At 47.6% G+C, this 27,342-nt stretch overlaps 1 protein-coding gene across 2 annotated transcripts; it reads left to right on the top strand.

Annotated features, from left to right (window-relative positions):
* SCNN1A (sodium channel epithelial 1 subunit alpha) lies at positions 1-27,342 on the top strand. 2 transcript variants are annotated; one of them, XM_028712780.2, is made up of 15 exons: positions 1-259; positions 2,661-2,711; positions 6,599-6,644; positions 8,492-8,882; positions 10,337-10,586; positions 12,314-12,501; positions 16,898-16,998; positions 18,346-18,509; positions 19,241-19,339; positions 19,510-19,627; positions 19,773-19,851; positions 21,112-21,169; positions 22,336-22,391; positions 24,163-24,238; positions 25,500-27,342. In XM_028712780.2, exons 3-15 carry the CDS (start codon positions 6,599-6,601, stop codon positions 25,797-25,799), a joined length of 1,926 nt encoding a protein of 641 aa, XP_028568613.2. In that variant the 5' UTR covers positions 1-259; positions 2,661-2,711; the 3' UTR covers positions 25,800-27,342. The 2 variants fall into 2 exon arrangements, with proteins under 2 accessions (XP_028568613.2, XP_028568612.2); XM_028712779.2 differs by lacking the exon at positions 2,661-2,711.

The raw sequence follows: 27,342 nt of genomic DNA, 5'->3' as shown, positions 1-27,342 counted from the left end.
CAAGTCGCCAGATTGATCTGGAAAGGAACCAGTTTAATCCCAACCATCAGGAACAAGGAGCTGCCAGCAAAGCAGGGGCCAGCCTCCTGAGATCAAGCAAGAAGAGATCTCTCTCTCTCTCTCTCCCTCTTCTGCAGCAGAGACAGCAGCTGCTGGGTGGAGCACCCCTCCAGGGAAAATGCAGCAGGACAGAAGCATCACCACCAAAGGCAACATGCAAGAGCCTGGTCTCCCTGCCACCTCTGATTCTAATCAACAGGTAAAGCCTGGGGACTGTGCAGTTGTGGGCAGAGGAGACAAGAGATACAAGTAGATAAGAAGGGAGGAAAGGAGAAAGTCAGCTGTCTCCCACTGGAATTAACCAATTCTACCGTTATTCCAAATCTGTAACGTTGTAAGAAAAAACTGCTCCTTTTCCCTTATGGGGTACCCAAGAGTCCATATAGAGTCCTTTACTTTAGCAACAGCCAGAGATGCATACGTTTAGCAGGTGGAGTTTAATTTTCCACATCACTTTTATCCCCACATGGGGAAAAAACCTTGAGTTTTGGCAAGTCAGGCAGCTCTTTAAAGGCACAGCAGGGCCCACGATGGTTGGGGGGGAGATAACTGTACATGGATCTCTGTTGGGGGACAGCAGGACAGCCCTGTACTTTTATCGCAGGATGAGAAAACAGGCACCTCCGCAAGCCACTTTATGGCGGGCTCTGGTTGTTGACGCAGGCAAGCTTTTCACAGCACCCACACAATATGGCCCACATTAAATTGCCGTCCCATATCTAACCCCACCCTCAGTTTAATCCAGATTTGCCATTTCCATGGTCTGGGGGTTTCTGTTTGTTTACTGACGGGTCTTCTGTATAAATGATAAATCGAAATGAAATGGAGAAATAATATGGGATGGCATTTTGATGGGGGAGGCATTTTGTGGGCACAGCATAAACACTGAATGTGTGGGGAGCATGGAGGCCACAATAACCTGCTTGGAGGAATTGTTCTCCTGAGCCTACTTTTGGAGTTTGGTTTCCTTCGTCTTGTTTCCACTGTGCTGCTGAAGCAGCAGACAGACAGCCGCCAAAGACTCGCCTTCCCTTGTCTTGCCTCTCTGCCATGAAATGATGGAATGTAGCACACTAAAGTATATAATGTTTCTCTCAATCTCTCACACACAACTCAGTGTCACCTTTGTTTGCCCAGGCACTCCTGTTGGGCTTTACTCTTTGCCTTGGGTCTTCTCAGATTTTTTTACCTCTAACAAGAGTTGCCGGAATAATGATGGTGGTGGTGTTTTGCAGTGCTCACCTCTCTGTGTGGAGGCTGCCATTTGTTGCAACCATTTTGCATGAGTGGCCTCGATTTGTTTTTGGAGTCTGATTGCACGGTTAAAAGGTAAAGGTACCCCTGCCCGTACGGGCCAGTCGTGTCCGACTCTAGGGTTGTGCGCCCATCTCACTTAAGAGGCCGGGGGCCAGTGCTGTCCGAAGACACTTCCGGGTCACGTGGCCAGCGTGACAAAGCTGCTCTGGCGAGCTGGCACCAGCACAGCACACAGAAATGCCGTTTACCTTCCCGCTATAAAGCGGTACCTATTTATCTACTTGCACTTAGGGGTGCTTTCGAACCGCTAGGTGGGCAGGAGCTGGGACCGTAGGACGGGAGCTCACCCCACCGCGGGGATTCGAACTGCCGACCATGCGATCGGCAAGCCCTAGGCGCTGAGGTTTTACCCACAGCGCCACCCGCGTCCCTTTTGATTGCACGGTTACGTGCTTATTAAAACTCTAGCAGCAGGTTCTTCAAGAGAAAAGCAGAATTGGGAGGGGGAGATTTGCAGCAGAGACGATGTCAGAGAATTCTCCTCACCTCCAAGCCCTTTCACTCCGGCAGGTAATGGTCTCTTTGCAAAGACCCAACAAAATGTGATGGCGCAGCCCCAGCATTACACAGCCACAGCTCTGGCTTGTTCATGTACCGTATTTTTTGCTCTATTAGACGCACCGGACGATTGGACGCACCTAGTTTTTAGGGGAGGCTCCCCGCTCCCCTGCGGAGACTTCATCCCGTGGCTAAGCCATAAGCTAGAACAGCCAGCGGGGTCCCACTCGCTGTCCTGGCTGCTTTAGCCGCGCGCAGCCTCTCCCAGCCAATGGGGGCCTTCATCCCCTGCCCGGGAGAGGCTGCACGCGGCTAGGGCTCCCTCAAGAGCCGTGCTCCCTTTAAAGAGCGTGCGGAGTGTGTGTGTGGCTCTTGGGGGCTTTTCCCCGAGGAGGGAGAAGTGTAGCCCTTCTTCCCTCCTCGGGGAAAAGCTCCGAAGAGCTGCACACACGGTCCATGCAGCTCTTTAAAGGGAGCGCTGACAGAGCCTCCCGCCTGCATTCGCTCCATAAGATGCACACACATTTCCCCTTACTTTTTAGGAGGGGGAAAGTGCGTCTTATAGAGCGAAAAATATGGTACCTACCCCTCTCCACACATCATTGTTACAAGTAGTCTTCTCCTAGACATTCTCTTTTGAACCAAAAAGGTCCGAGTGGCTGAGGGGAGCTGAGCCCTCTCTCCATCTCTCTGCACTCCATCGTTGCAGACATTTTTCTTCCAGTCCATCTCATTTAATACCAAATGGGGTGAGTGGCCATCGTTGCAGCCTGTCTCTTTTGCAGGAAGTGAGCTCCGCTGGCAGGAAAGGTGTGTGAAGTGCAGAGCACTGCAAGGTAAGGAAGAACTGGGAGGTCAGGACCCTCCAGGTGTCCCTATTTTCCAGGGACAGTCCAGGATTTACAGAAGCCGTCCTGGTTTCTGATATGATCCTGGAAAGCCCCACTTTTCCTTAGGACGTCCCCGTTTTCATGGGAGAAATGTTGGAGGGTATGGAGTTATGCGACCCCCACCAAGCCAAGGAGATAAGTAACTAGATAACCTTTAGAAGACATCTGAAGGCACCCCTGTATAGGGATTTATTTATTTTTTAGTGTTTAATGCTTTATTATGTTTTTATATATGTTGGAAGCTGCCCAGAGTGCCTGGGAAACCCAGTCAGATAGGTGGGGTATAAGTAATAAAATTAGTAGTAGTAGTAGTAGTATTGAATAGGGACTCAACTACATTAGTCAAGAAGCAGCGTTTTGAATGTGTTATAAACATGCAACACCAGAGGGCGCCGGAGAGCACAGAAAAAATCGAAGCGTTTCTCCATAGCGGTTTTTTTCTTTCGTTATAATGATTTAATTCCTGGTGTATTTATAGCGGGGGGAGGGGTTTCCTGTGTGTAGATCCACCCAAGAATATCCCTATTTTCATCGGCTAAATGTTGGAGGGTATGGGCAGTGTGCACACCTGCTTCTTCATGTTTAAATAAGGCTTTTTTTACATGACAGGCACATGACTAAACATCATTTTGCTTAGCCCTTTAGAGATGCCTTTGACAACCTGCTGCTTTTTGATGATCTGGACTAAAACCCCTATCAGATTCAGCCAGCCAGAAGGGCACCAGTTTAGCGAAGGCTATTTTAGAGCATGATATTTTATTAGAGGCACGCGGGTGGCGCTGTGGGTTAAACCACAGAGCCTAGGACTTGCCGATCAGAAGGTCGGCGGTTCAAATCCCCGCGGCGGGGTGAGCTCCCATTGCTCAGTCCCTGCTCCTGCCCACCTAGCAGTTCGAAAGCACGTCAAAGTGCAAGTAGATAAATAGGTACCGCTCCAGCGGGAAGGTAAACAGCGTTTCCGTGCGCTGCTCTGGTTCGCCAGAAGCGGCTTAGTCCTGCTGGCCACATGACCTGGAAGCTGTACGTCGGCTCCCTTAGCCAATAAAGCGAGATGAGCGCCACAACCCCAGAGTCAGCCACGACTGGACCTAATGGTCAGGGGTCCCTTTACCTATACCTATTTTATTAGAAGTTGCATATAATAGATACAGTGGTACCTCGGGTTACGTACGCTTCAGGTTACAGACTCTGCTAACCCAGAAATAGTACCTCTGGTTAAGAACTTTGCTTCAGGATGAGAACAGAAATCGTGCTCCAGCAGTGCAGTGGCAGCAGGAGGCCCCATTAGCTAAAGTGGTGCTTCAGGTTAAGAACAGTTTCAGGTTAAGAATGGACCTCTGGAACGAATTAAGTACTTAACCCGAGGTACCACGGTATTGTTCTTCAAAATTTGCTGGCTTTAGCATCTTTATCATTCTGTAGTTTTGATGACCTTTTGATTCCCCCTCCACCCCTGTAAGGATGATGGAATTACTTACTTTAGGAGCAACCACCTTTCAAAATCACTTCCATTTTTATTTGGGTTCCATTCCCACACCCTCCGAGTATAGTCAGATGCGCAGCTGCCATGCGTTTCAAGCACATCCTCCTCTCCAAAGAATCCTGGGAACTCTAGTTTACTGCTCAAAGAGCTGCAATTCCTAGCACCCTCAACAAAATAGTCCTTTGGGGAGGGGAATGAGCTTTAAATGTGTGGTGTGCAGGCAGCCTAATGATTTGGGTAAGAAGACTCTTACGTCTTGTTGGGAATAGACCTGTGCCTTTGAAGAGCTGCTGTGCTGGGCAGGAAATCTGTGAGGAAGAAGCAGAGGGATGGTAAACAAAGAAATAAATAACTAGTTTGGGCCTTTATAAGTCCCATGGGAGTGCCGCTTATATTTCTCCCCTTAAATTCTGGCTGGATCATGCTCTCTGTGTTTTACCAACGTAAGCTACGCAACCATTAAGAACACATTTTGACTATTAATTATATTTCAGAGTTCCATATTCCAGCTTTTCAGATAGAAGCAGTTTACAGGAATGCACCAGCCAAACATCAGTTTTCAAACAATTTTGCCAAGCAGAAGCTAAACTATGAGGTTAGACTAAAGAATTACAAATAAATGAATAAATACCTGTCATCAATGTGAAGAAAGCGATCAAGCCAGCTCAGTTTCTGCTTCTGACCTTTATGCTTCATTAGGAAACCATAAGGACTTCCTTGAGTAATTCTGAAGTGGCACTCATTTTATCATGGCACAGAAAAAGATTGTCAAATATAATATAATAGAACTTCATTTTTCACTTTGTTATGTATGGGTGCTGTGTTTTCTCTTGTGGTAGACGTTTTTAAAAAAATAAAACTTAATAAATCCTTATTGAAATATTAGCCAGTATGGACATTTCCTGTTTAGTCTGCTGTTGCAAGGATCTGTCAATGAGTCAATTGATTACTCATTACATTATGAGGGCAGAAGAAGCCAAACTAGATGTTACTTGGCAATATGTAGGTAGTTCTCATTGTCATTGTGCCCCCCCCTCCGGCATGCCAGCTACTTGTGAAATCAAAAACAGCTATGACACATGAAACTATTATTTATTGCATTTACATCCCAACTTTTCCCCCCAGGGAGCTCAAGGTGGCGTACATGATTTTCTCCCCCTCCTCATTTAATCCCCACAACAACCCTGTGAGATAGGTTAGGTTGAGAGGCAGTGACCACCCAAGGTCACCCCCAAGGAGATTTGTGGCTGAGCAAGGATGTGGGTGGTGCTGTGGGTTAAACCACAGAGCCTAGGGCTTGCCGATCAGAAGGTTGGCGGTTCGAATCCCCACGACGGGGTGGGCTCCCGTTGCTCGGTCCCTGCTCCTGCCCACCTAGCAGTTCAAAAGCACGTCAAGTGCAAGTAGATAAATAGGTACCACTCCGGCGGGAAGGTAAATGGCGTTTCCATGCGCTGCTCTGGTTCACCAGAAGCGGCTTAATAATGCTGGCCACACAACCCGGAAGTTGTACGCCGGCTCCCTCGGCCAATAAAGCGAGATGAGCGCCGCAACCCCAGAGTCGGCCACAACTGGACCTAATGGTCAGGGGTCCCTTGACCTTTACAGTGGTACCTCAGGTTACATACGCGTCAGGTTACATATGCTTCAGGTTACAGACTCTACGAACCCAGAAATAGTGCTTCAGGTTAAGAGCTTTGCTTCAGGATGAGAATAGAAATCGTGCTCCAGCGGCGCAGCGGCAGCAGGAGGCCCCATTAGCTAAAGTGGTGCTTCAGGTTAAGAACAGTTTCAGGTTAAGTACGGACCTCTGGAACAAATTAAGTACTTAACCTGAGGTACCACTGTACCTTTTAAGGATTCGAAGCCTGGTCTCCCAGGTCCTGGCCGGACAGTCTAACCCAGGGGTCAGCAAACCTTTTCAGCAGGGGGCCGGTCCACTGTTCCTAAGACCTTGTGGGGGCGCTGTACTATATTTGGGGGGGGTGAACGAATTCCTATGCCCCACAAATAACCCAGAGATGCATTTTAAATAAAAGCACACATTCTACTCATGTAAAAACACGCTGATTCCCGGACCGTCCGCGGGCCGGATTGAGAAGGCAGCTGGGCTGCATCCGGCCCATGGGCCTTAGTTTGCCTACCCATGTTCTAACCACTACACAACACTGCGATAGGAATGGCGTCCAGTTCAGCTCAAACAGGAATGTACTCAAAAAAGACAGGTCTGTGTCCCTAAGCAGCTGACCGTCTACATTTCTGCAGTGGAAGTGAGGGAATGGGAGAGGCTCAGCTTGTCAAGGGATGCATATGAGCGGATAGAGGTACATTTACTTACGTTTTGTTTCAGATGGATATGAGGACCAAGGGCCTGAGCCAAAGACTTCGTGGAAAAGGTAGGCTTCTTGTCGCCAAACATAAGGCACAAGGCACACTTCTGTGTGATTTTAAGAATGTAAGCAGATCCCTGTCGGATCAGACCAAAGGGCCATCTTTTTTAAAAAAAAAATCATTTTTATTGATTTTCCAATAAAAAACATCCAATCAATATATCCAATCATAATACTCCAATTAAAATAAAAAACTAAAATAAAAAAGACCACATTATAATTATTAATTTTTCGGAGCTCCCCACGGTCCAGATTTCTGAAGCATATCTCCACATCTCAGTCCTGCCAGGCCAAAGGACCATCTAATCTCACAATGACAGATGCCTCTGGCAAGAGCCTCCGGGAATTGAGACACATGGCTATGACTGAGCATAGCTGTCAACCGTCCCTTATTTGGCGGGAAACTCCCTTATCCCAGCACCGTTTCCTGCTGCTGTCCCTTATTGAGGATGTCCCTTAAATTTCCCGGGTTTCATGCTCGTCCGGCTCGGGAGGGAGGCAGCGGCTCGGGGTCCTCCGCCGCGAGAGAGCACATGCGCTGGTGCCGTCGTCCTGGTGTGAGGAGTTCCATCGGCCCTTCCCCGCCTGAGGGGGGGAGAGACTCTCGCCCATGCCTCCCGCTAGCCCGGAGGCAGCAGCGGTGGTGGCAGCTGAGGAGGCGGCCTAGGGAGGAGGAGGAAGAGGAGGGGATGAGGAGGGACACAGAAGGGCGGCGCTTCAGCGGCTGCCGCGGCACCGCAACCGCCTCATGCCGGATTGACAGCATCTGTCAATCCTACCAATGTATGTAACTCTTTACAATAGCAAAATCCCTTATTTTGGCTGCTGATCCCTTATTTCCGAGGCTGCTGGTCCCTTATTTTCAAATCTGTAAGTTGACTGCTATGTGACTGAGACAAGGGAGATGGAAAGGTATATGCTTTGAGGACCAAGATCCTTTCTCAACCTAACAGGGAGCATTCAAGATGTCACAACGTACATTTGAAGCACCTCCAGAGCACCTTTGAAGCCCATGACTTCAATTCTGGGAACTGCAGCTTTCCCCTCACATAACTACAATTCCCAGTTTCCTTAACAAGCTACAGTTCCCACGATTCTTTGCAGGAAAGCCTTGTATGTTGGATGTGCTTTAAATCTATAGTGTGGATCTGTATTAGTAAGGAGGCTAGATTACAATACCATGGACCTGGGAATAAACCCAGTGAGCACAAACAGACATTATGTGTGTAGGGTATCACTGACTATCACCAAGGCAAGCCTGACTGCTTGAATAAGACCCTGAGGCAGTTTAGTGAACTAGCCGTCAACTCAAGGCCTGTACTCCATATGAATGAAATGTCATATTTCATATTTGCCAACATCAAAGCTACCAAGAGATATGGGTGCATTTCTACGTACATTTTCTTCGAAGCCTCTCCCATTGTTACCTCTGCGTAAGCAAGCATTAAACCAGCTGCATGGCAGTCCAATTTCAAACATTTAAGTTAAACTTTCACATTCTAAGTGTGAATTTACATTTACATTTCGAAATTTCCCTTTGAGAAGTTGAATGGAGAAGTTGGAAGCGGTTGATTCTATACAGTGGTACCTTGGGTTACATACGCTTCAGGTTACAGACGCTTCAGGTTACAGACTCCGCTAACCCAGAAATAGTGCTTCAGGTTAAGAACTTTGCTTCAGGATGAGAACAGAAATCGTGCACCGGCGGCGCAGCGGCAGCGGGAGGCCCCATTAGCTAAAGTGGTGCTTCAGGTTAAGAACAGTTTCAGGTTAAGTACGGACCTCCAGAACGAATTAAGTTCTTAACCCAAGGTACCACTGTATATATATTTATTTGTGACTGTTCTTTTCAGCTCGAATTGTAACCGTGAAGGCTGAAAACCAGCCTAGACGCAAGAGGGATGAACAGCTCAAAATGGAGACAAAACAAGAGAAAAAGAAGAAGGAGAAAAAAGAAGAGAGTTCTGGTCTCATTGAATTCTTTAGTTCCTATCAGGAGCTTTTCCAGTTCTTTTGTAACAACACAACCATCCATGGGGCCATCCGACTGGTTTGTTCCAAGAAGAACAAGATGAAAACGGCCTTCTGGTCAGTCCTCTTCTTCCTCACCTTTGGCCTCATGTACTGGCAGTTTGGAATTATCTACAGAGAGTACTTCAGCTTTCCTGTCAACCTGAACTTGAACCTCAACTCTGATAGGCTGACCTTCCCTGCTGTCACACTGTGTACTCTCAATCCCTACAGGTAAGCCTGATGATGTGCAATGTTGCCGGTTGGGGCTGACTTGAGCCTTGCATGGTCTACTTCCCCTGCCCAGTATTTTAGGTTGATAAAAGGTGAGTTAGCACTCAGTATCCACAAACAGTTAAGGCATGGCTAACCTGTGTACTAGGGACGTGGGTGGCGCTGTGGGTTAAACCACAGAGCCTAGGACTTGCCGATCAGAAGGTCGGCAGTTCGAATCCCCACAACGGGGTGAGCTCCCATTGCTCGGTCCCTGCTCCTGCCAACCTAGCAGTTCGAAAGCACATCAAAGTGCAAGTAGATAAATAGGTACCGCTCCGGTGGGAAGAAAAACAGCATTTCCGTGCGCTGCTCTGGTTCGCCAGAAGCAGCTTAGTCATGCTGGCCACATGACCCGGAAGCTGTATGCCGGCTCCCTCAGCCAATAAAGTGAGATGAGCGCCACAACCCCAGAGTCGGCCACGACTGGACCTAATGGTCAGGGGTCCCTTTACCTTTACCTTTAACCCGTGTAATATGATCCTGAGTATCTGATCTTGCATTGAAATATGTTCCATGCCCGATCAGATCAAGGAGTCGGTTCACCTGCAGCAGGCATCCATTTGTCTCAAGAGGCAACAAAGTGCACCACCGAGAGCGAAGGCACACTGCTGGGGAATCACGGCGCCTGCTGTGGCTGCAGAAACTGGCAGTTCATAACTGCTGCCTCCTGTGCTGTTTCTGCTGCATTAACAGTGACCTCCCTGGAGCACAAGCTTGGGTGGTGTGCATGGAGGTCCTGGGCTGCCCAGACAACAAGACCCTTCTCTCAGCCTTGCTGATGTGGGCCGAATGAAAGCAGAACAATATGTTTGGCACCAGCTTGGCTGCAGGAGTTGCTGGAAGGAGGCCCAGTAGGCACCATCCAACTGTCTTGTGTGTTGTTTACTCCTTGGCACTTTTCTCCTCCTGGCAAGGCAGCGGGTACCCATTTTTCCTCAGGGTTTACTCCCAAAGCCTTTCTCACACATGAGTAAAGCCATAACACAGTGGAGGTTTAGGACCATGCAGAAACCATCTTCTTGACCATTGGACCCACTACTGACCTAGTCCACTCATTCCACCAGAGCTTGTCTTTACATGTAGAGGAAGTCTCCAACTCACCAAGGGTTTGAGACCCATTGGTTGCCCTCGCCTGGTTTAATTGATCCGTCAAGGCCATTCCTGGGGTGTGGCCGCTGTCACGTGTTGACAGCTTCTAGGAGCCACAGGTGAGAGCTAAGTACAGGGTGAGGACCAAAGGTGGACAAAACAACCCCAGAAGGAACATGGTGTGTCCTTCCCCTAACACCCCATGCACCCCTAACCAACCATCAAGTAGACCATATTACCTTCTGCCCACCTTTCATGTACTGGATCCCTCGAGTTAAGTGTAGAGAAACGGACCCCTTTAAGCCCCTTCTTCCATCTTTTAGGTACAGCGCAATTCAGGAGCAGCTGCAAGAGCTGGATCAAATCACACAGCGGACACTGATGGAGCTCTACAAATACAACATGTCCATGGAGCAGAAGAACTGGCAGGCCCAATCCTTGCGGAAACGCAGCTCCAGGAGCCTGTACCGCCACATCCAACGCCACCCGCTCTATAGACACAAGCGTGAGACCAGCATGGAGGAGAACAATCCCCAAGTGGACAAGAGTGACTGGAAGATTGGTTTCATTCTGGTAAGGATGACTTCCTATTCGTTTCGTGCCACCTCTCTGCTTCTTCCTGCTACCCTCCAACCGGTCTGCCCTGCATGATCTACACACACACACACACACACACACACCAGTATTGTTTCAAAATCCAGTATCTCTGCTGGACTTCAAAAGCTGGAAAGGAAAGACAACTACTTGAAAATGATTTATAGATGGTATTTAACTCCGAGTAGACTTGCTAAAATGTATAAATCCGAATCAGATAAGTGCTGGAGATGTAATGAGATGGAGGGTACGTTTTATCATATACAGTGGTACCTCGGGTTACATACGCTTCAGGTTACAGATGCTTCAGGTTACAGACTCCGCTAACCCAGAAATAGTACCTCGGGTTAAGAACTTTGCTTCAGGATGAGAACAGAAATCGTGCTCCAGTGGCGTGGCGGCAGCAGGAGGCCCCATTAGCTAAAGTGGTGCTTCAGGTTAAGAACAGTTTCAGGTTAAGAACGAACCTCCGGAATGAGTACTTAACCCGAGGTGCCACTGTATGGTGGACTTGTAAAAGGGTAAAAGCGTATTGGGAAATAATATAAAATGAATTGAAAAAAAAGTTTAAAAGTACCTTTCCAGAAGAAAAAAAGAGTCCTTTTTGTTGGGCATAATTCAGATGGAAATTCCCAATTGTCAAAAGAGGTTGTTTATGTATGCTACTACTGCGGCCCATGTTTTGCTAGCCTCAAAATGGAAAACAAGCGAGGTCTCAACTAAAGAAGAATGACAACTTAAACTGGTATGGAATACACGCAGCTTGGAGATTTAACATATAGAATAAGAGAACAAGAAGAGCATACATTTAAAGAAGACTGGAAAATGTTTACTGAATATATGGGGGGAATCTGTGTACATTTAATAACACTGGTAGCATTAAGGTAAATTCAACAGTGTAAATAAGTTTTGATGGATGTAACAATGGAATACTCAATGGTTTAGTTTATGCAAAATAGGCAGGGATGTCTGGTATGCAAACTGAGCCACGGAGAAAGAAGGGAAGTCATTGATTTAAAGTTGTTTGGATATTTTGAAATGTAAATTAGAAAAAATAATAATTAAAAATTACACACACACAAGCTGGAAAGGACAGTGACTGAATCTAACTCAGTGTCATTCATCTTCTCAAATGGTGCAGGTTCAGATTTCAGTGGCACCTCGGGTTAAGTACTTAATTCGTTCCAGAGGTCCGTACTTAACCTGAAACTGTTCTTAACCTGAAGCACCACTTTAGCTAATGGGGCCTCCCGCTGCTGCCACACCACCGGAGCACGATTTCTGTTCTCATCCTGAAGCAAAGTTCTTAACCCGAGGTACTATTTCTGGGTTAGCGGAGTCTGTAACCTGAAGCGTATGTAACCCGAGGTACCACTGTACCTGCAACATTTAAATCCCCAGTTCATCAAAGAAACAAGCAATGCTTTTCATCAGCAAAGATAATCTCTTTTTACTTTGGACGCGGGAATAAACGTTAAATTGATGTATCTGCATCATCGCTATCCTGAACAACCATATGTCTTATGACAATCTTGCTCGTGTGACAACCAAGATTTGAGCCTCTCTTGTTTCCCCAACATTTCATCCTCGTCTGGCATTTTGAACGACCCTCTGCCTCCATGTGCATTTGATCTTCCCAGGGCCCACATTTCATCCTCTATGCCCTGGGGAAGTGGCCTAATGGGGTTGTTGACTTCCTTTTGCAGTGGAATGAAAACAAGACAGACTGCTTCCACCAAATGTACTCTTCGGGTGTGGATGCCGTGCGAGAGTGGTACAGCTTCCACTACATCAACATCCTAGCGAGCATCCCTGACGTCAAAGACCTCGACGAGTCCAACTTCACAAGCTTCATCTATTCCTGCCGTTTCAACGAGGAGACCTGCAACAAAGCGTGAGTCCCCAAAGAACTGCTGCTTTAGAAACCCACCTTCCCCACCTCGGTACCCATTGCTGGCTGGGGCTGATGGGAATTATAGTCCAAAACATCTTGAGGCCAACAGGCTAAGAAAGGCTCTCAATGATTGACATGGGTCACTCACTGTTCATGGGTATCTTAATTTTGGCCTAGTTTTGGAAAATACTGTATTTTTTGCTCTATAAGACTCACTTTTTCCCCTCCTAAAAAGTAAGGGGAAATGTGTGTGCGTCTTATGGAGCGAATGCAGGCTGCGCAGCTATCCCAGAAGCCGGAACAGCAAGAGGGATCGCTGCTTTCACTGTGCAGCGATCCCTCTTGCTGTTCTAGCTTCTGAGATTTAGAATATTTTTTTTCTTGTTTTCCTCCTCCAAAAACCAGGTGCGTCTTGTGGTCTGGTGCGTCTTATAGAGCGAGAAATACGGTACATGTTTGGTTTTTAAAATAAAAACTAAAAAGGCCACCTTCCCATCACTGATTCAAAGTGCCTCAAAAATTCAATATAAAAAATATAATAAATAATATAATATAAAAAAACTAAATAGCTGATGAAGTAGTGGATTTCCATGTTAAAGAAAGCAATTCACAACATGATCTGTGACACTCCTCCCAAGAGAAGGGGAAAGAGCATGGAATTTTTATGTAAATATCCTCACACACACACACACCTGCCTGTTTCCTTCCACCTACTTCCGTCCCCCAGGTAATCTGGTTTTTTCCACCACCAGACTCTGAAACCAGAAGCCACTCTAAGAGAAAAAAAAAATTCTGAAGAGAATTGGTGGGCATTAGCAATGAGGGTAAAGGGGGGGGCAGATTCAGTGCAGCTCACATTTAAAGCCAAATCTGCCAAATTCACACTTGCCAAAGCCATACAAGAAGCAAAACACAACCACCTTTTGAAATGCACATTTATTCAAATTTTGCAATTCAGTTCTCTAGGCAAACAATATGTACACACATTCGTGGAAATAACACACAAAAGAGCATTATTGAATTCATAAAAAATGGCTTGCAAAAATGTGTACATTAACCAGAACTGTCTACAAAAATGTGTTCTCATTAGGAGAAATGCTAAAATGCTGGCTATGTTTATGAGGATTTTTTTTTAAAATTGGGGGGAAATGTGAAATAGAGACACCCAAACTGGTAGAACTTTCCATCCCTAGTGGGTGGAAAGTTTGAGGGCTTGTTCACACTTCAGTGCATGGGTTTGAGAGATTTTTCATTCGCCCCACCGCTTTCCCCAGGAAACCCCGCTGTTTACCACTGAATTGTAACAAACACCGATCGGGTTTTCTGTGGATTAACATTTGTTCCAATTAAACAGTAACTGTGTTTCCCCAGGGAAAACAGAGAGACAAAAGAAAAACTTCTTCGACTCATGTCTAGAAAGCATGGGACAAGCAAAAGTTTGGACAAACCCTGAGTGCCCTTCGGACCCTATATTCCCAGTATCTCTGTGATTTGGGAACATGTTTTTGCCGTGAAACCTTTTAAAAGGTAAAGGTAAAGGACCCCTGACCATTAGGTCCAGTTGTGGCCGACTCTGGGGTTGCGGCGCTCATCTCGCTTTAGTGGCCGAGGGAGCCGGCGTACAGCTTCCGGGTCATGTGGCCAGCATGACTAAGCCGCTTCTGGCAAACCAGAGCAGCGCACGGAAACGCCATTTACCTTCCCACCTATTTATCTACTTGCACTTTGTGCTTTCGAACTGCTAGGTTGGCAGGAGCAGGGACCGAGCAACAGGAGCTCACCCCGTCGCGGGGATTCGAACCGCTGACCTTCTGATTGACAAGTCCTAGGCTCTGTGGTTTAACCCACAGCGCCACACGCGTCCCTCCTAGTTCCACTCAAATATGACATCTGAATGAAAAGCAGTCCCACCTTTGCAAAATCCTGCCTGGCAGCTTGGCAACCCCAGTTAAGGACCATTACAAATTATGTCCAGGGGTGCCAACTTGAATAAAATATTGGGGGGTCCAGGTAGGCCGCACCTTGCATAATCAACCACAAGACGCAGTACGCGCTCACCATTTGAATGGCAGTGCCCATCAACTTTGGAGAGGCCTGTCCCCTCAGATATTTTATTGGGGGAGCCAAAGAGACCTCGGTCCCTAGTAGCTGGTTCCTACGGTTATGTCAGTGCAGCCACGCCAGCAAATATCCCCCCTCTCCCGCCAAGAAGGAGGTTGACGTCACCCCATAGCTGTCAACCGTCCCTTATTTGGCGGGAAACTCCCTTATCCCAGCGCCGTTTCCCGCTGCTGTCCCGGATTGATGATTTCCCATAAATTTCCCGGGTTTCAAAGGAAGCAGCTCCTCTCCCTCCCTCCCTGCCAGCCAGAGAGGAGGGAGGCTCCAACTGTGTTGCTTGGCTGCGTTGTTCACCCAACAAGGAGTCTAAGAATGACTGGGGGGTGGAGCTTGCATGCCTTGTGCCGATCAAATCGGCCACGTTGCCTGGGGACTCACCTTTGCTCAGCGCTTCCCAGCGGAGAGGTGACGGTGGTTTTCCTCGCTGCATCCCCTTTGCTGGGTTGCTGCGCTGTAGGAACCACCGCTTGAGGCTTTGTTTGGCTGCTGGTTGACTAAAATCCCTTATTTTGGCTGCTGATCCCTTATTTTCAAATCTGTAAGTTGACAGCTATGCGTCACCCAAATGTTGTGGGGAGTCGCTTCTTTCATTGGAAGGTGTCCACATGATTCATTTGACACCCCTTTCCATGTGATGCTGAGGGAGCCCTGATCTGCCTGTTACTCAAAAGGTAAATACAGCCCCCTGGCCACGTGTATACCCCCCCCCCTGCTGCCAGGTTCTTGGCCACCAGCCCCCTTGCCCCTGTTTTTTCCAGCGTCCCACAAGCAGCAAAACAAGGAAGTGTATCAATTTCCCAGTGGGCTGCATTTGGCTTGGTGATAAGGGAATACATGAATCAGGCCTTCCGTGACCACAGGGGTTAGTTACACTGGTTAGATTCCCATCTCTGGAACAAAAATACCATTTTTCCAGTGCTGCCAAGCCTCGGTTGTTTGGGTCTAGCTGGCAGGCTGACAAACCACCATTAGTTCCAGCAATTGTTTGCAGTACTTTGTCAGCTCACCTTACTCTGACCTTCCTTTCACAACTTGTGCACGCCGTTCCCCCCCCCCTCCAAACCCACCTGCTGCTGACACCAGGCTTCTTCACAAGTGCCCTGAATCAGCACTGAATGCCGTTTATTCTTGTTTAAATTTGCAATACGTTTAAGCCTTGCTGATTTGCCTCTGGTGCTGCAGACACTATTTATGGTGTCGACACAGCTTGCGCGTGGGTCACGCCCACAACTTTCACACATCCGTTGTGCCTCTGAATTAGAAAGCGCTGGATCTTCTCTGAGAAGGCTGCTAAGTGCATCAAAGCTCCTCAGGGAAATTTTCAAACCCTGAAATTTGGGGTCCCCTTCAAACTGGTGCCAAAGTTTTGTAGGATTTTGTAGCATGAACCATGTTTGATTTTTTTGTTGTTAAGTACGAACCCCTCTTTGATGTCTCCATTAATCAGTGGGGGGTGGTTCTACAAAACAAGGGGTTCACACTACAAAACCCTACAAAACAACCACAAAACTTTGGCACCGGTTTAGAGGGAATCCGAACCTTTAGGGGTCGTAGTTAAGGAAGCTCTGCTGCATGGTCATAATCACAGACACAATTTGGATCCGAACTGCTGACCTTCTGATTGGCAAGCTCTAGGCTCTGTGGCTTAACCCACAGCGCCACCCATGTCCCTCTCATTGGCATATAGTGGCATGCTTAATACCAACCCAAAGGTAGCTTGTTTGTATGGCTTTCTTGGGGTGTATTTGACTCCAAGATTGGACCAATAGTCTTTTTTTTTTTTTTATTGGCAGAATGTTAAATCAGCACAAAACCTTCCATCTTAGGACAGGCAAGCTGCAAGACTTGGGACTTCCACCATGACAGAAACTTCTTTTTCTCTCTTCCTCTATTACGGTACATTTTTAAAGCAGGAAATTGATACGTAGGCTGAGTTCTCATACACTATAGCTTGCTGGCTTTTTTCGCTATTGTGTTTACTTGGCCCCAGTACAGAAATTGTGCTACTGTTGATGTTTGCTCAGTTCTAATGGGCCAACGCAGTGGCCTGCCTTTTTTCACTTTTGTTCAACTGAATTGTCTTTCTGGATAACTCAGTCGAATAGAGCGTGGTTCTGATAACGCCAAGGCTGCAGGTTCCATCCCTGCCTGGGGCAGCTGCATATTCCTGCATCGCAGGCAGTTGGACTGCATGATCCTCAGGGTCCCTTCCAACTCTTCAATTCTATGCTTCTTCATGGAGTTGACCTGGACACTTTGCGTTTCTTCTCCTCAGGAACTACACTCATTTCCATCACCCTATTTATGGAAACTGCTACACGTTCAATGACAACAGCAGCACACTCTGGATGTCCTCCCTGCCTGGGATCAATAACGGTGAGCAGGGGCTTGGAAGGTGGTGATGGGTGTCGGAAGAGGCTCCTTGAGCTATATCCTTATTTCCCTTTCTAATCTGGCACCACATTCATCTCTTTCCTGCGACATTGATTTTTCTTCCTAGCTGAGCTCGCTCCTGCCTGTCTTCTTTTCTTCCTTTCTTTGCATTCGTGTGTGTTTCTTTTCTTTCTTTCTTTTTTGATAATAGTTTTTGTTTGGTTTTACAAGTTAAAGTTTACATTCAAAGTCATAAGTAATAAAAAGGTACCGTATTTTTCTCTCTATAACACTCACTTTTTTTCTCCTAAAAAGTAAGGGAAAATGTCTGTGCATGTTATTGAGCGAATGTGTGGTCCCTGGAGCCGACTGGCCCGAGTACAGGGGCAAAAATCAGGCAAAAATAAGATCGCGGAGGAGGGAAGGCTAAAGAGAGGAGGTTGCTGCTTTCCTGCATTCTGCCTCAGGGTCTTACTGCCCACTGTTTTCGCTAGGAGCGCAGCCAACAGCCACCACCTCCTCCTCTCCGTGCTCTGCTGCTGCTGCTGCTGCATCCAGCATCACGGGCAGCTGGAAAATGCAGGTGGGAGAGAGAGGAGGGGGCTGGCTTGGGTGGGGGGGGACTTTTGCCTTCCTTTCCTCCCTCCCGTTAAACCTCTCTCCTGCATTGTTAGCCAGCTGCTTCTCCGCACACCCCTCTTGTGCTCCTTGTCCCTTCTGTGTTTTTCCTTCCCTCCCCACTTAAAATGTGGTTACAAAGCACGGATCCACATGGATCCTCAGGATCTTTGCATTGGGTCACCCCAAATTCACCATCAGATCACATGTCTGTGGCCACAGCATGAAGCACAAAAATGATACATCCACTGTTTCATTCAGAATTATTTTTTTCTTGTTTTCCTCCTCTAAAAACTATGTGCGTGTTATGGTCAGGTGCGTGTTATGAGCGAAAAATACAGTAAATAGACAAAAGATTCACCCAAATCTCTGGACTCCCCCCCCCCTTCCATGGGTTCCATCTCTAGTCCTTTTCCGCTGCATATTACTCCAATTTTTTAAGTATCCCATTTATTCCTAGTTCTTTTTACAATACAAGTGTTATTCAAATATTGCTAAAGAGTTCAATTGTTTACAGTAGTCTCCAAGGTAAATTGTGAATTTCCTCTAGCCTTTGTTGAAATTCTGGTCTTCCTGGTTTTCCCAGTCATTTTCGCCATCTCCGCATAGTCCATCAGTTTGGTCTACCATTCCTCTCTTGCGGGAACTTCATCTTCTTTCCATCTCTCTTTTGCCCTGTTTTCATCTCTGTGCATGACTGCCGTTGGCCTTCCCTGCCCTCTGTCTCCACAGGTCTCTCTCTAGTTGTCCGCACAGAGCAGAACGACTTTATCCCACTTCTCTCCACTGTTACGGGAGCCCGAGTGATGGTGCACGGTCAGAAGGAACCGGCCTTCATGGATGACGGGGGCTTTAATGTGCGCCCCGGCGTTGAAACATCCATCAGTATGAGAAAGGTGAGGTCAGAATTAGGATATGAGACCTGGCTTCAGTGTGCAGAATTGTGAGGGAATGAGAGGAAAGCACATGGCTCCCGTAAGACCCATTGGATTCAGTCAGAGGTTACAAAAAGAAAATATAAAGAAATGTTGGTTAAAGGTAAAGGTAAAGGGACCCCTGACCATTAGGTCCAGACGTGGCCAACTCTGGGGTTGCGGTGCTCATCTCGCTTTATTGGCCGAGGGAGCCGGCGTACAGCTTCTGGGTCATGTGGCCAGCATGACTAAGCCGCTTCTGGCAAACCAGAGCAGTGCACGGAAACGCCGTTTACCTTCCTGCCGCAGCGGTACCTATTTATCTACTTGCACTTTGACGTGCTTTCGAACTGCTAGGTTGGCAGGAGCTGGGACAGAGCAATGGGAGCTCACCCCATCACAGGGATTCGACCCGCCGACCTTCCAATCGGCAAGCCCTAGGCTCTGTGGCTTTAACCCACAGCGCCACCCATGTCCCATGAGACCTGGCTTCAGTGTGCAGAATTGTGAGGGAATGAGGGGAAGGCACATGGCTCCCGTAAGACCCATTGGATTCAGTCAGAGGTTACAAAAAGAAAATATAAAGAAATGTTGGTTACTTTCCCATAAAACTAGAGATAGAGAGAGCAGCTGATTTGGCCTGAGAAACAGCTGCAAATCAAAGGGAAGGAATGCAACTGTGTTGATCTGACGTATTGTGAATTAACTGTCAGGAAACAACAAACCGTCTTGGGGGCACCTACAGCGACTGCACAGAAAACGGCAGCGATGTACCCGTGAAGATCCTCTACCAATCCCGCTATACTGAGCAGGTATCTACATTTGACTCACCCTCTAATCCTTACCCTGTAATTAGCACCAGACCAACCCTGTTATGATTACGATCCTTATTTTTATTTGCATTACATGCCTGTCCCCGTAGGTTTCCCAGGGTACTGCTAACACTGCCCTACGGTGACAATTCTCCTTTTACTTCACCTAGGTCTGCATTCGTTCCTGTTTTCAGAATAGCATGGTGGACCGGTGTGGCTGTGGCCATTTCTTCTACCCCTTGCCCAAAGGAGCAGTTTACTGTGACTACAACAAGCATCCCGCCTGGGGTAAGTGGAGACAAAAGGCAGCGGGGGGGAGAGAAATCCACAATCTCACCTGTTTCCTATCCAAAGTGCAAGGTGCTGGGGCTCCTGTCCTATGCACGCAGCTCACACAATTACTTTATCGACTGTCCCTCTGTCTCTGGACTAGGTTATTGTTATTACAAACTCCAGGCTGAATTCAAAACAGGCACCCTGGGCTGTTTCACCAAATGCCGGAAACCTTGCAAGTAAGTCAGCTTCCAAACCTGTGCAGTTGCATTCCTGGGCCTGGTCAAATTCCACAGAGCTTGCTGGGCAGTAAAAAAATATTCAGTAAAATGGAGCGGAACAGGATTTTTGTTTTTTTTTTTTTGTGGTTTTTTGTACCCAACTTATCATTCCATGCTGGTTTCCCAAACTCAGGCCTCTCAGCCCCAGGCTTTCTTCAGAAACCCGGTAATGAAGGGTTCTTCCATTGCCTCTTTTCTCCAGCTGATGTCTCACCTGATGTCAGTGGTGTAGCATAGTGGGGGACACCCGGTGCTGCCTCAATACAGCTGCACACTTCCGTCGCTGGGCTCCATTGAAAACTGCTTCTCCATGCAAACCAGGAAGTGACCCAACGGAACAACTCTTCTTTTCTTATCTCTGTGGCTGCAAACTCCTGGGTGATATGGATGCCGCTAGACCATTGAACTTCCATGCATACTCTATCCGTTTCCCTCCCTCCCACATGGCCCCAGGTACTGGCAACCCACGCTATGCCACCGCCTGATGTAGCGAGCATATCTTGTGATTGGCAGCTGCTCATATCTTGGAAGGTGATGGTGCCACAGGTGGCCTAGCTGGGTGTATGACTTAGCTGAGCCATGCAGGCTAGGCCTGGTTCAGAATGGCACCAACAGAAGAGCAGCATTATAAGAACTTGCAGCCTTACAGCATACCCCTCAAGTACCCCAATTTTTCCAGGACAGTCCCAGATCTGGAGAAGCCATCACACTTTCTGACTTTGAATTGGGGCATCCCAGTTTCAAGGCTTTGTCCCACCATCACCAGCAGCCATCACAATGCTGCCCCAGTAGCGGATTCTGCCTCTCTGCCCCTTGCAACATGGTGGCTGCTTGATGATGGTGGCACAGCTTGATGATGTTATTTGCCAAGGTGCTGCAGAGTGCCGGAGGCAGAGAGGCAGACCAGGGGTGTGTGGAGAGAAGCATGGGCTTAAAAGAGCCGCAGTGCAGATTGGAGACGGCAGTGGCAGTTGATGAGCCTTGAGTGACCAGCAGGATGGAGACAAGGGGAAGGGGAAGAGGACTGGAGCCCAGCGCTAGGGTCCCACCTGGAAATGTGTGAAGTAATGAAGAGGTGGCACAAGCGCCTCTGAGCATGCATTGAGTATTTCCGATTCTGAGGAAAGTTGGAAGGTTATGTTACAATCCTTGACACCCATGAACATCAGGTGTAAATAAGGTCCCCTGGTAATGTAAACCTACCGCTTTTCTCTTTAGGGTGACAGAATACCAGTTGTCAGCTGGATATTCACGATGGCCTTCTGCCGTCTCTGAGGTAAGGAGATGATTTCCTGCTTCCATGCGTATACACATGCACACCTAAGAACTGCCACAGGGCAACTAAATGTTTTGCAGAAATGCATGTAGCAGAGCTGCAGTGCTTTCTTTAAGAAAAAAAAAAACCATTTCAGAAGGCTTCGAGTCCAAAAGTACGTTTTTATCAAACTCACTTTTTGAGCATACTGGGGTGGGGGGTTGGCTGGCACTTGGGACAAGCAACCAGAAACAGTGGAAACAGAAAGTGAGAAACCAGGAAGAGAAGAACTTTTAAGGAGGAATGGGGGGGGGGATTAACCGTATTTTTCACTCTATAGGACGCACTTTTTCCCTTCTAAAAAGTAAGGGGAAATGTGTATGCGTCTTATGGAGCGAATGCAGGCTGCACGGCTAAGGCCAAAGCCAGAACAGGGAGACGGAGCGCTGCACAGCGCTCCGTCTCGCTGTTCTAGCTTGGGGATGGCTGCGTGAAGGCACCCCGCTGCCCTACAGAGGCTTCAAAGGCTGTCCCCGAAGCCAGAACAGCAAGAGGCTATCCCAGAAGCCAGATCCCTCTTGCTGTTCTGGGTTCTGGGGTTCAGAATTTTTTTCTTCTTGTTTCCTTCCCCCCAAACTAGGTGCGTCTTATCGTCCAGTGCATCCTATAGAGCGAAAAATACGGTACAATGTGTTTAAGAGAACAGTGTAAACAACAACAAAACTTTGGCAGGATTTGAGTAACGCTTGTAATGTATTAAAAAAACTAAGGTAAAAATGGATTATTTAAGAAAAACAGAGAAAATAAGTGAAGCAGTTGAAAAAAGTTTGATAGTGGTAACCATGGAAAGGCGGAGGGCAATCGAAGAATTCAGGGTATCCTTAATGATGATGTTGATGTTTAATGTTTGAATTTAAATTGGCAAGGTAAAACTCAATAAAGAAGTTTTTTAGAAAAGAAAAGAAAAGAAAAGCAAAGCAGAGTGGAAACAGTGGGGAGAAAGACTAAGTCCCCCCCACACACACACTGATTTGCTATAAATCCCCCCCCACACACACACACACACAGACAGGTGGATTATTTTCTTGCTGGGGCTCAGTTACATGCATTTGTGTGCTTCTGGGCTGCCTATAAAGCTTTTGTTTCCATTTTATTCATTTATTTATTTTGCAAATGTGCCGTTTCAGGCCTGGGTGTTCCACATGCTGTCACGGCAAAACAAGTACAACATCACATCCAAGAGGTAAGAGCTCCACCTACAGTCAGAATAAAAGGTCAGCATCGGAGACGCAACGATCGATGAAAAAAATAGGGAGAAACAATGAGGATCACAGGGTGCTAAGCTGTGTTGGGAGAGGAGAGCGTGTTGTGTTGGGAGAGGAGAGCATAAATTAAATGCATGCTTTCTAAAACTATGGAGATTAATTGGACTGGGGGGTATGTGTTGAGATTCCTGAACAGCAGAGGCAAGCTCCAGGGTCCCTTCCAACTCTCCCTTGATGTAGTGGTTAAGAGCGGTAGATTCGTAATCTGGTGAACCGGGTTCGCTTCCCCGCTCCTCCACATGCAGCTGCTGGGTGACCTTGGGCCAGTCACACTTCTCTGAAGTCTCTCAGCCCCACTCACCTCACAGAGTGTTTGTTGTGGGGGAGGAAGGGAAAGGAGAATGTTAGCCGCTTTGAGACTCCTTCGGGTAGTGATAAAGCGGGGTATCAAATCCAAACTCTTCTACAATTATATGATTCTGGTGCAAGAAGCAGTGTAGTAATCCATTCCTCTACATAATGTTAGACACTCAATGTGGCTTACAGATACAATAAGAATAGCTGAACACACACACACTTTTAAAAATATACACTCCAACAAGTCCTGTTTATCAGCAACCACAAGTTGCCAACTGCCCTAGACCAGAGGTCAGCAAACTTTTTCAACAGGGGGCCACTCCACTGTCCCTCAGACCTTGCGGGGGGCCGGACTATATTTGGGTGGGGTGATGCAAGAGTATCACAAGCCCCTGTGGCTGCTTACCTGTGTCTTGCGAGCGGCAGGGGTTGGCAGCGGCGGCGGAACAATGAGCGGTGCACGAAAGGGCTCCGGAGAGGGGCTGCTTAAAATGGCAGCCGCTCAAGCGCTGCTGCTGCTCCTGGCACCAACAAAGCCCAGCCCCCTTCCTCCTCTAGGCAGGGCAGGGAGAAGACAGGAGGAGGGAGGGAAGAGATGCCGCCACCGCCATGTGAGGGAGAAGGAGGGAGAGGGAAAGAATGTGCGTGCTGGCAATCCACGCGGCGATTCCCAGACCATCCGCAGGCCAGATCCAGAAGAATCTGGCCCGTGGGCCTTAGTTTGCCAACCCATGCCCTAGACAGATCATTTGCATGTTTCAGGAGGTGAAGTAGGAAATTATAGTACAGTGGTGCCCCGCAAGACGAATGCCTCGCAAGACGAAAAACCCGCTAGACGAAAGGGTTTTCCGTTTTTGAGTTGCTTCGCAAGACGATTTTCCCTATGGGCTTGCTTCGCAAGACGAAAAAGTCTTGCGAGTCTTGCGATTTTTTTTCGCTTTCCCCCCCTTTTTCTAAGCCGCTAATAGCCTTTTAGCCGCTAAGCCGCTAAGCCTTTAATAGCCGCTAAGCCGCTAATCCGCTAATCCGCTAATAGGGTTGCTTCGCAAGACGAAAAAACCGCTAGACGAAGAGACTCGCGAAACGGATTATTTTCGTCTTGCGAGGCACCACTGTATCTGAACAGATGCTCACATTGTTTAAAAACATTTGGCATGTTATGGGGCAGCTTAATTTGAGTCTATGAGATAAAGTTCAGAGAAATGCTGTAGACCTGGGAATGGGGGCTATTGAATTTGGAAGGAGTGGGTGTTTTGGGAGAGATGTAGGTTATAATCCTATAGCCACTTACCTGGCAAAAAGCCCCACTGCACTGACTAGGATGAATAATCATTTGTAGGACTGTGCTATAGGATATTGATTGAGCCGGAACTTTCCCTTTTTTATTCCCAGGAATGGAATTGCCAAAGTGAATATATTTTTTGAGGAGTGGAATTATAAAAGCAACGGGGAGTCTCCTGCTTTCACAGTATGTATTCCCTTCGTCGTCACATATTCCCAACTGCTCCCCCTACCACCATCTGTGACACCAAAAAGCCATCATCCTTTAGATGTACAGGCCTGTCCAGATTTTTATTTTCAGTTCCTGGAAATAAAAATCTGCCCATTGTTGCTCATTGCATAGGAATCTAGTCTCCTTCTTTCAAATAAGTGCTTCTGTTTCAGGTACATTGCACTTCCCTATTTCTCGGAGGGGGGGGGTCATCTTTGTTGTTGGGAAAATGTGGTTCTCTGCCCCAAGCAGCAACGTAACTGCATTCTGCAACACTTTTTGGAATGTGCTCGTTAGAATGTCATGGGCCAGAATAAAGCCCACTCCTTGGCATCAATCAATTATTTTATTTGTTTACCTTTACTACCGTGCTCAAGGCACGTGTGGGACACAGGTGGCGCTGTGGGTTAAACCACAGAGCCTAGGACTTGCCGATCAGAAGATCGGCAGTTCAAATCCCTGCAATGACAGTCCAGTCACGGATGACTCTGGGGTTGCGGCACTCATCTCACTTTACTGGCCAAGGGAGCCGGCGTACAGCTTCCGGGTCATGTGGCCAGCATGACTAAGCCACTTCTGGCGAACCAGAGCAGTGCACGGAAATGCCGTTTACCTTCCTGCCAGAGTGGTACCTATTTATCTACTTGCACTTTGACGTGCTTTCGAACTGCTAGGTTGGCAGGAGCAGGGACTGAGCAATGGGAGCTCACCCCGTTGCGGGTATTCGAACCGCCAACCTTCTGATCAGCAAGTCCTAGGCTCTGTGGTTTAACCCACAGCGCCACCTGCGTCCCCATGTGGTACCGTAGATGGTGTCAAAATTTCACACCAACATGACCTGCGTCATAATTTAGTAATTTAGTATCTGGACCTCAATTCAATGAATTGAAATAGGTGACTGTAAAAGTTTAACAGCAATTTCGATTTTTGAAGCACAAGTGTCAACATTTTGATCATATGTAGACATTAAAATATAAATGTTCTGGAGTACATCTCAAGCCCCCAGGAGGCAGGAGCAACATAGCTACTCCTCATTGCAGTTAGACTGGATATTGTGATTTCTTCTGAAATGGAGTTCACAGAACAGGTGATCTAGGTGAGTCCCAAGGGAAAAGATGGCTTCCTTTCCAAACTCTATCAGTCGCTAAGATGTTTGGGGAGCCAAATTTATTTCTTGAGCATTGTTTTTTTAAAAATAAAAATAAAATATTCCCCTATTCTGATCTTCATTCTGCAGGTGGTGACACTGCTTTCACAGCTGGGAAGCCAGTGGAGTCTCTGGTTTGGTTCCTCGGTCCTCTCCGTAGTAGAGCTGGCTGAGTTGATTCTGGATTTTGTCGCCATCACCTGCATCCTGACTTTCCGCCGGCTGTACTTGCACAAATCTTCTGACCTCCATACACCCAACAGCCATGACACCAGCTCCCATGCTGCATCTCCTGCCCCAAAGCATGCCTCTGAAGTTGCAGCGCTACCATCCTACAACAGCTTGGAATCGCTATCCCTGCACAGAGTTTCCTTCAGGAGAACAGAGTGAGGGGCCCAGGCCAGAATGGCTTGCAGAAGCCCTTCTTGAAGCATGGAGATGGACATTCCTGCCAGCAGCTCACTGTACTTCTCATACTTCCATGAGGAGGATTGGACCGAAAGGTCTCCTGGGAAGTTGCTGGCAGAAGGAAGTCATAGTACCTATATATATAGGGCCCAGGTGGCTTGGAATGCCCTCTCTGGCTGCTTTGCAACTTGTGGTGTAGTGGTTAGGAGCAGTAGACTCGTAATCTGGGGAACCGGGTTCGCGTCTCCGCTCCTCCACATGCAGCTGCTGGGTGACCTTGGGCCAGTCACACTTCTCTGAAGTCTCTCAGCCCCACTCACCTCACAGAGTGTTTGTTGTGGGGGAAGAAGGGAAAGGAGATTGTTGGCCACTTTGAGACTCCTTCGGGTAGTGATAAAGCGGGATATCAAATCCAAACTCTTCTTCTTCTGTTTCAAATTGGGGTCCCCAATGTGGCACCCTCAGACACACACACACACACACACACACACACACACACACACACACAGAGTTGCCATCTGCCCATGCCTCCCAATTGTTTAATTGTTTTGTTTTGACCATGAGTGACATTGGGCCGGGTAGAAAACAAAGCTCATAACCCATCCACCCATCCCTCTCTTCCCCCAGAATGTCTCTGGGCCCAGAAATGTTTTGTTTGGGGTTCCCCCCTTCCCTTTGGTGTATATTTTGTTTTTGGTTTTTTACTTTGCTTGGTTTTGGGGTGTTTGGATTGGCTCTTGTTGCTGTTTGGTTGTGGAGAATGTTCTGGCTACTGGGGGGAACTTTTTTGGTCTGTGTTGTGTTTGTTTTTGGAGGGGGGCTGTTGATGGAGAGCAGAAGAGTTCTGAGCATCACTGTTTTTCCCTTCTGTGAAATGGGTTGTTCCCAGGCCCCGAAAGGTGGGAGGCCCCTGATCTAAAAGAACAAACCAGAAACGGGCTGTGTATCTGCTAGGTCTTTGTATGCGTGACAAGCAAGAGTCTAGCAGGAAAGAGAGCACGAAGAACAAGGAACCAACCCCTTCAGCTCACATACAATTAGCACAGTCTTCAAGGGAAAACTCTCTATGCATTTTGCCTTCATTGCTGCCAATTTCCAACAGATTCCTTTGCACCTGGAGAGATGCAGGAGTCAGTTTAGCTGGAGTCTTGCCGCCCCGTGCAATGCACGCATTTTTTCTGCCTAAAGACAGGAAATGGGTCTTGCTTCTGCAAGCTTGCTAGACAAAGGCTTCCTTGGCAGCATCTTCCTAGTCCTTTTATTGTGCAGCACAGTGTTGGGATGTGTAATATGAACTGAGAACAGAAATGCGGTAAACCTGACAGCTCCCGGTATTAGAACTGTGGCAATACTGCGAGGCCCAGTGTGGGGGTCGAGGAAGGGACTAAAATGAGAGCCTGTAAAAAAACAAGTTCTCCATGTCGGAGGCATCCATTTATGTCCCTCAGAGCTGGGGCGCCTCATGCAACACTGACAGACAGGGAGGCAGGCAAAGGTGACAACAGTAGCATCAGGAAAACAACTG

This window comes from Podarcis muralis, chromosome 17 (assembly GCF_964188315.1).
Source record: "Podarcis muralis chromosome 17, rPodMur119.hap1.1, whole genome shotgun sequence".
Taxonomy (NCBI): Eukaryota; Metazoa; Chordata; class Lepidosauria; order Squamata; family Lacertidae; genus Podarcis; species Podarcis muralis.
This window is presented reverse-complemented; position numbering and strand designations above follow the sequence as displayed.

Excerpts from the sequence above, each read along its gene's own strand:
- SCNN1A (XM_028712779.2), top strand. The coding sequence starts at position 179 with ATGCAGCAGGACAGAAGCATCACCACCAAAGGCAACATGCAAGAGCCT. Across the intron at positions 10,587-12,313 it reads GGAAGATTGGTTTCATTCTG|TGGAATGAAAACAAGACAGA; the intron begins GTAAGGATGACT and ends TTCCTTTTGCAG. Across the intron at positions 21,170-22,335 it reads GGCCTTCTGCCGTCTCTGAG|GCCTGGGTGTTCCACATGCT; the intron begins GTAAGGAGATGA and ends GTGCCGTTTCAG.